The sequence below is a fragment of the Suricata suricatta genome, chromosome 6 (genome assembly GCF_006229205.1).
Source record: "Suricata suricatta isolate VVHF042 chromosome 6, meerkat_22Aug2017_6uvM2_HiC, whole genome shotgun sequence".
Lineage (NCBI taxonomy): Eukaryota > Metazoa > Chordata > Mammalia > Carnivora > Herpestidae > Suricata > Suricata suricatta.
Window position 1 is genome coordinate 113,353,620 of NC_043705.1, and position 9,606 is coordinate 113,363,225.

General features: G+C 35.0%; 1 protein-coding gene across 1 annotated transcript in view; it reads left to right on the plus strand.

The window, feature by feature from the left end:
- Positions 1-9,606, plus strand: part of HCN1 (hyperpolarization activated cyclic nucleotide gated potassium channel 1) — a 400,352-nt gene that overhangs the window by 344,460 nt on the left and 46,286 nt on the right. Inside the window, exon 8 of the mRNA XM_029941265.1 lies at positions 8,538-8,778. Coding sequence (XP_029797125.1) covers positions 8,538-8,778 — 241 coding nt within the window. The remainder of the gene's footprint in view (positions 1-8,537; positions 8,779-9,606) is intronic.

Here is a 9,606-nt window from a genome sequence, read left to right on the forward strand (position 1 = left end):
CCGGCTCTGTGCTGACAGCTCAGATTCTGCTTCCAATTCTGGTCTCCCTTTCTCTCTGCCCCTACCCGCTCATGTTCTGTCTCTCTCTGTCTCAAAAACAAATTTTAAAAAACATTTAAAAATTTTATTAAAAAATAAATAAAAATAAAAAACAACACAGATTATCTCAACCAGAGAAATCGGTTTTCTTAAATTTTCTCTAATAGAACATAGAAATCCAGGGAAATGTTTTCAGTTTAAGAAACTGAAGCAGTATCTAACTTGTAGTCAATGATTGGATAAATGTTTAGAATAGTTTTAACCATTATAATCCACCTGTACGGGCCAATTTTCTTAACACATGCAATCAAGCATCTTGCAATTTAGAAGGAAAACCATCAGATCAATATAAGCCAGTTGGGAATGCTGAGGGAAATTGTTTTTAAACTTTCCAATTCCTTTTTTTAAAAAAATAATGGAATATGTATGTATGATTCACCTTCCAAATTTATTATATCAATAGAGCAGCTTTACTATAAGAATCCTCTATTTTATTCTTGACGATAGCCAGAAGGGAATTTCACTGACTCTGCCCTAAGAATTTCTTGTCACTTTCTTCTTCTGAACCTCTGCATTCACTTTAACTTTGGTTTTTAATAAACAATCCCCAAATCAACTTTTTCTTTTACCTGAATAAATATTTTCTTACCAAATCACCTTAAACCTTTTGTTTCTTTAAAAGTTTATAAACTGTATAGTCTATACTGTTATGCCCAGATTACAATATCCCCAAAATCCAGAGACCCCCCAGGGAGACTGAGTTACGTATGCAAAAGAAAAGGGCATTTATTCGGACTTAAACTGGGACTCCCAGACCTCACCAACACAGTGGATCCATGCTGAGAGCCCTGAACAATAGCTGAGCAGGGTTTTTATGGGGTTTGGAAAGAGGGAGTTACAAGGAATTGTGACATAGGTACAGTAATCCAATCACAATCACACAGCAGCCTTAGCAACAATCTTAACCACTCAGAATTTTTAGGGCATTCATTACATCTAGCAGTACCCAGTCATGACATTTGGTGTTCCTTTGAAAATAACCAATTAGGGGATGGGCTAAGGACCCCCGTGGGGTTTGGGCAAGTGGCAAGCAATTGGCTAACATTGAGCAGTTATCTCTGGTCCGAGCCCCAAGCCTCCGCCCTTAGGAATATCTGATATGCCTTCCGGCCCTTCGTGATTGGGTGTTGTGAAGGCAGTCTTTCTTCTGACAATGTGTGTTCTTCACACCCCCCTCCCTGATGTTTGATCATTCTGGGGAAACTGAAACTCAGGCCTACTAACTAGGGGAGAAATATGAAGCCTGTCGCGACGTTAGTTTGGTCTTTCAATACAATTCATTTGATCTTAACCAACATTGTTTTTCAGTAGAACTATAAATTACAGTGGTTAAAACAGATAACATTGTGCGAACTTTGTTAAATGCTTTACTTGCATTAATTTAATTATCATAATCTGTGATACAGTTGTTATAATCTCCATTTTACAGATGAAAAGATAAAGATTTGAAGGATCTGAGTCACTTTCTATGGGCACAGAGCCAGCTGGATTCAAAATCAGAGACTGAGTGTGTGCGTGCACACACACACACACACACACACACATAGACTAACCCATATTTATTTTACTACTTAAAATTATTTTATACTGAATGTATACATGTATGTCTTCCTCCCTCAATTAGGTGTAAACTTTTAGATACTTCTTTATTTTTGGAACCATAGTTTCCAAACCCGACTGCTTATAATGTGGAGTATGTTATTAAATGTAGAGATTTTGAATGACATCCCTTAGAGATATAGGTTAGATTCTTTAAATTTGGATTTGAGCCTGGTAAACTGTATTTTAGTAAAGTCCCATAAATATGTCCAAAGATTATCGTCTTTCCCTAAAGAGTAACATGGAGGAGAATGTTCTCTTTGACAGGTCACTGAAGCCTTTTTAAAATTGATGCTGTCTTCATAAGAACTATGATGAAGGCAAGGAGTCATGGAATAATCCTGAATACTTTATTTTATTTTCCAAGAAAAATAGTTTTTCTTTATATTAAAAAAATGGTTTTATTTTCCAAGAAATACAGGCATTTAGATTTAGATTTTTAAAAATAATTACCAATCTACTATTGAAGTCATTGTTGCACTATATGCTAACTTGGATGTAAATTTTAAAAATTAATAAAAAATAATAAATTTGAAAAAATAATAATTGCCAAGTACACAGCCATCAGTTTGCTACCTCACAATCAACATATGTTAATGTCAGACTCTCAAACTGTGTAAATTTCAGAAGAACAAATTATGGCTGATACCATAATTTCCAAATCTCCAGGGTTTTTGGTAATTCAGATATATACAAAAATAAGATGGCTTCTTAGAATCCATCAAAACTGTAAGTTAAAGAGCCTGGTTGCCCAACCAACAATGGTTCTTCTTCTTACAAGCATGTGGTCTTTGACATCTTACTCAGTATTTTCTATAAAATAAGGAAGTAGTAATACTTAAGGTATAGGAATTTTGCAAGGATAAAAAAATAATGCTTGTAAAACATGTAAAGCAAACCTAGAAACCAGCAAGAACTCAAAAAATATTCTCTTATTTTTATTATGTCATTCTTAAAATTATCCCTACCTTTAAAAACAAACAAAAAAACCTGACACAGCCATTTCCTGTAATTCTTAGTAGTCCAGGCAGCTGAACTATGGGGAAAAATAGGGCAAAATTAGCAGCACTCTTTTATAGGATGTTCTAAGTTATAAAGTGTCAGTCGATATAGATTTGACTATATTTATTTACTTGTGTCTAGAGTTAGTATAGAAGCCTATATGTCCGGATTCCATTGGAATGTTTAATATAAGTTCTTAGAAGGAAGGTCTTGTGTGTTCTGCGGAGTCTAAAAATACAGGGTGTGTTGGGTGTAGGAATTTAGCAATGTAACAGCAGCTCTGTTTTGTTAAGATTACTCTATGATTCATTATTGTAATGATGGTAATTACATTTATAGCTGCCATCCCTAAGACATTTTAGAACTATACTGTGTAGAATAAAATACTGTAGAATGGAGGAGATCTAAATGTTTCACAAAATGGAACTTTCCACAGTGATGCTTAAATAATCGGTGAGGAATTGTAGTGCTTCAAGGAGCCTTAAAATATTATTATTCTTTTTAACAATAGTCAAACAAAATATTGCCTAAGTTTTCCCAGGGTCTCAGAGTTTGCATGATTCCTAAGTGCTGATTTAAGGTTAAAAAAAAAAAAACAATACTTTGTGAAGCAATCTACATATATCTCAAATCTTATTTTCCTGGTTGCCATAAAGTTAAACAAACTGGAATCAGCTCACCAAAAATATATGATAAAAGATACCACTAAGAATGAAAAGGCAAGCCACAGATGGGGAGAAGATATTTACAATGTATATCCCAACAACGAACTCATGTCAAGACTATAAAAAGAACTCCAACAGCCGGAAGAAAATGAGGAAAACTTGACTGGGCACTTCACCAAACAGGGTATTCTTCTGATCAGTGAGATGCAAAAATGTGCATCACAACGTTAATCATTGGGGAAATGTAAAACAAAACTACAAAGAGAAAAAATTATAAAACAATGAGATGTCTCTGTGTACCAATTAATGACTAAAGAGTGATACCATCAAATTCTATGTATGTAAGACAACTGGAACTTTTATATTACTAGCATATGAGAAAAGTAATATGGCTGTTAGAAAACTTCTGGTAGTATCGACTAAAACTAAATATAAGCTTATCTTATCACCAAGTAATTCCAATATAAGGTAAATAAATATTCAAGAGAAATAAATTAGTGTGGGTGCAGCCACTGTGGAAAACAGTACAGAGGTTCCTCAAAAATTTCAAATAGAACTACCATATGGCCAGTTCACTACTGGGTATTTACCCAAAGAATACAAAAACTCTAATCAAAGGGATACTTGCATCCTTATGTTTACAGCAGCCTTATTTACAAAACCAAAATATGGAAGAAGCCCAAGTTTCCATCAGTGGAACACACACACACACACACACACACACACACACACACACACACAAGAATATTATTCAACCATAAAAAAGAATGAAATCTTGCCATTTGCAACAACACAGATGGAGCTAGAGAGTATAATGCTAAGAGAAATAAGACAGTCAGAGAAAGACAAATACCATATGACTTCATATTGAATGTAAGAAACAGAACGAATAAGAGAAGAGGGAAAAAGAGAAAGAGACAAATCCAAAGCAAACTCTTAATTATAGAGAACAACCTGATGGTTACCAGAGGGGCGGGGGAAGGGGAGTGGGAAGATAGGTTAATCAGGTGATGGGGATTAAGGAATGCATTTGTGATGAGCACCAGGTGATATATGGAAGTGTCAAATCACTATACTGTGCACCTGAAACTAATATAACACTGTATGTTAACTACCTGAAATTAAAAACCTAAAAAGCCAAAAGAAAGAGAGAGAAATCAATGCATATGGCACTTCAAGAATGTTCGTAACAGGTGTCTCTTAATAGCTTAAAACTGAAAACACCCTAAATGTCATGGATAGAAGGGATAAACTGTGGCATAGTCACAAAATTAAATATAGGCTTAAATATAAAAAGAAAGAACAATCACCATCCAACAACATGGATGATTCACACTGATATGAGCTAAAGAAGCAAGACACAAAAGACTACATAGTATATGATCCCATTTAATCTGAAGTTCATGAATAGTTAAAACTTATAGTGATAGAAATCAGAATAGCTAGAACCTCTGGTATTAACTGGAATAGGAAATAAAAGGAAATGTCTGATAAACTGTATATGGGGATCAGATGGTTACACATTTGAAAATTCACTTAAGATTAGTGTTCACTTAACATTTGTGCTCTCTATATTATAATTTTAAAAAATACTCTACAGCTCTGTTACTAAACAATGAACAGAAATAATTCTATCATACAATAGCAAAACAAGACAAAACTATGCTGAAAAGGTAAGACCTTCAGACCTGAAGTAAACTAACAGCCAAAGGAGGATCAAATGCAGGATTCTTCATTGTTTGTTGTATTATGCTTCTACTTAATAGGTAAAAGTGTATTTGGAATTTGAACAGATTTCTCTGTTTAAAGTACTCAGTTGTTTAATTATATAAGTACAATCTTATAATTATTTAGTTTATACTTTGGGATTGATTCATTACTACATCATTTGCTTTGTTATACAAATTGTTAAAGCTTTAGCCATTGGTGGCTCTTTCACTTGGCTCCTTTGAAATACTTTCATCATTGTGAGATTTTGGGAAAGGGTTGATGTTTGTGTTTGTTTGTTTGTTTGTTTGTTAGCACATCTATACTTTCTGTTACTACAAGATGCTTTGGGAAGAAGTAGTTACATTTTTTTAAAGTGTTGATAATAAGTTGAGTAATTTGGAGTGCCTTATTAAGGTCAGGGCCATGTCTGATTCCCTTAGGAATGGAGCCTTCCTCAATTTAAAGCATATGGTCAATACACTTAATTCAGGCCAGACATGTTGCTAAAATAGCTCATTATAACAAGTGTCATAAAGAATCTGGATGGAAATTAAAGATATTAATAACTTAACCGTGTGTCTTACTTAAGTCGATGCACTTATAAGGAACTGTGATTGATAGAGGAGGAGCTTTAAAAGTCTTGTTTTACATATGGAGAGATATTAATAACTTAATTAAATATGTTCCCTAAGAAAATGTGCTATAAAGAAATATGATTGATGGAGAAGAGCTTTTAGAAGTTTCGCTTCACTTCTAGACTCACATGAGTGTTTTCATTAAACTCTGTGCCCTCCAAGCAGGCAAATTTGATGGGAGAAGAGTGGGCTTTTAAATGTGAATCACCTTCTGTCTAATTATATTTTTTTCTTATCAAATACTTGTTAGAATTTACAGTTTCAATCTGATTGTAGTCACGTTGGAGGTAAAAGTTCCACAGGGAGAGAGGGAAAATTAATGGATTCCTTTAAGCAATAACAATAATATGAAATTATCCCCACAGGTCTATACTCAAGGCAGTCACAATGGGTATACCTTGTTATGCAATGCATCGTAGAAAAAGAGTTATTCATATAAATAAAGAACAGTTTAATTGTTTATAAAATACACTTTCAATTATTTTCTAAAATAAAGTGTAAGAGAACAATAAAGAGAGAAAAATATATAATTTAAATCAAGTAACATAGATTTAAAGATTCTGTTTTATGATTTTTGTTTGAAAATTCTTATTTTCTCTGCAGCCTGACTTGTGTTCACTTTCCTACACGGTATTATTCTATGTCATTTTACATGTGAAATCATTAATTCTCAATCAATCTGGTGCTTTTAATGACCTACTCTGTTTTCCTTCAACTCATGTGGTTACTTTGAGCACCTTGAGTGGTTCACCTCTTCATGAACTTTTGTTTAGAAGTATTTTGGAAAATAAAAACACATTTTTTACACACAAGAGACTTGTTTCTCAAGCTGTTTGCTTAAATTTTAAGTAAACTTTTAAGAGTTTTTAAGTAAATACTTATCAATGGGAGCAAAACTCATTTTTGTGAGCACCTTTTTCCATGAGGAAACTCCATCTTCCTTCTTTCCTTCCCTCCCACCTTTCCATTTTTGTTCCTGTCCTCCTTCCTTCCACCTTTCCTATGTGCATGCATGCATATTTACTGAGCACCTACTATGTGCTGAGCCTTACTGTAGTCCCACCCCCATCACGGGCACTTCAGCACTAGTTAAAATTGTCCACAAGTTGCCCCAAGTACAGCCACCCATAGAGTCAGCTGCCCATTATTTAGACTTGGATGTTATATGTGATATCTTTCTCTTGTTGTTCTTGCTATGGTCACTGTTTGCTTATTACAACTGGTTTTTTAAAATATTTTCCCATCCTCCATGAACCCCTCCATTAGAGACTCTTTGCTCTGCTGAACTCGGAAGATATTATTAAGGATGAAATACCTGTTTTTCCTATGGTGGACCCCAAATTTTGTACCCTCTATATCAGCTGGAATTTTTTTAACCTATTCCAGGATAAGGTCTGATCATTTCATAAAACAAGATTGAGGAGACTTTCGGGGTACCTGGATGGCTCAATCAGTTAAGCTTCTGACACTTGATTTTGTTCAGGCTATGATCTGCTGGTTCTTCGTATTGAGCCCTGTGTCAGGCTCTACATTAACAGCATGGAGACTGCTTGCTATTCTCTCTTTCTCTCTTTCTGTCCCTTCCCTGCTCTCTCTTGCTGAAGGGTGTGCACTCACATGCATGCTCTCTCGCTCTCACAATAAATAAATATTTTAAAAAATTAAGGTTAAGGAAACTTTTTTCCCTCAGTCTTACTCCTTAAGTTTGTATAATAAATTTTCCCGAAGAAAGAATTCAGATCTTAGCCTTTGCTACATCTTCAAATCTTTTTGCCCTTTTCCCCTCCTCTTAGCAGGGTTTCCTTTAGTTTCTTTGTCTCTTAAAAGAGATCACAAATTCAGGTTTAACACTTTTCCCTCAGGGCTCATTGGAGAAGAAAGTTTTGAGAAATAGCATTATGGTAAAATTTAGATTCCTATTGTTTATCGTTTTACATATCTAACTTGCAAGACTAAAAATGGTTGGTCCCGTATCTGTTTGTTAGCCCAAGGAGATAGATAGCACTATGTCTAATCTGGACCAGCATCTACAGAATGAAATCAAATATGTAAGTCTTCTAATTTCGAATTGGCTTGGTTCCAGAAATAAAACAAACAAACAATTCGAAAGAAAGAAAACAGGGCTCCTCCATTCCAAAACTTCCAATGGAAACCCAGGAGGCTTTGAAAAGAGTGATTCTCTGATCTGTCCCAGAAACAGATTGAATTTACAATTATAGATTATAGTTAGATTAGAGCCTTCTTGGGTAACCTTTTTCTGCACACTCCATTGTCCTCTCTTCAATGTGAATTACATTAAGAAAACAAATACTGTTGTCTGATAGCTGGGCCTTTGTTCCAGAATTCTGGTCAGTAGGTACAAGTTAGATCATTCAACAATACAACGGAGCACAGAAGCAGCAGTATTATAGCTAATAGGGAGTAGTGTGGCTTCTTTTCTTCATAAAATAAGATCAAAGAAAGACTGAAACTCTTCCACATCTGAGTTCTAATTTTACATCTAGTATAGCAGAAGAATGGGAAGGTATAAAAGGTGAGATATATACATTTAATACACATTTTATTGAAAATATATATTCTTTTTTATACATTTACAAATATATATCTTTAATGTATATCTATACTACACTAGATGCTGTGAATATAAAATTCCAACACCAAAATAAACCATAATTTCTGGCTTAGAAGAGATATGCAGATTATTAGAATTTATGTATCTTTGGTTCTGAATTTAAATTGCAAACCTGTGTTATATATAGCTTCTAATTTAAGGGTGTGCTTTTCTCCCTGATAATGATTAATATTTGTTTACTCTTACCATCTTTAGGAGATCGTCAACTTCAACTGTCGGAAACTAGTGGCTACGATGCCACTGTTTGCTAATGCAGATCCCAATTTCGTGACTGCCATGCTGAGCAAGTTGAGATTCGAGGTGTTTCAACCTGGAGATTATATCATACGAGAAGGAGCAGTGGGTAAAAAAATGTATTTCATTCAACATGGTGTTGCCGGTGTCATCACAAAATCCAGTAAAGAAATGAAGCTGACAGATGGCTCTTACTTCGGAGGTTAGTTCGGAGGTGGAAAACAAAATGAGACGAAGTATAAGTTGACTTGGTTGTGTATCTTCATCCGAATTTTGGAGATGTCAGAATGCTGATTTGTGGGGTGTGACTATGAATTTGTGTTGGAATTCTGATAGAAGTGTCTCTAATGGTATGTTTCACATTTCAGTGTCACACGTTCAGTGTCTGTACATTCACTACTGGATCCGTTGAAGTATCTTTTTATCTTCACAAACTGGAACCGATTAACAGTGGCTTAAGCCAGATGGAAAGTATAGTTTTACCTCACACAGAAGTCCCAGGAGGGTCAGAAGGCTCTCCCCAGGGGCCTGTTTCAGGGAGCCCAGATTTCATTTTATTTTGTTGGTCTGCCATCCTCAAGAGTGTTTTTCTCATTTATACAAGAGGATCTGGTTCCTCTCCATTATGTTTGATATGGCCCACAGGAGAGGGAGAGGAGGACAGAGGAATTGAAGAGTGAGCAGTTTCTCTATTTAGAGATAGGCCCAGAATTTTCACTATCACTGCTTATTTATATCTGATTGGCCAGAATTTAGTTATAAGAGTACTTCTAGTTGTAAGAAAGGCTGAGAAATGTTGCTTCTAGTTGAGTGATGTGAGGGATCCCCAGAGAAACAGAACCAATAGGATAATATGTACACAAAAGGAGAGTTATTATGAGGAATTGGCTTATGCAGATATGGAGGCTGAGTAATCTTATGATCTACCATTTACAAACTGGAGACGCAGGAAAGCTGATGGTATAATTTAATCTGGTTCCAAAGGCTGAGAAGCAGAGTTGATGATGTACATCCCAGTCTGAGGGCAGAA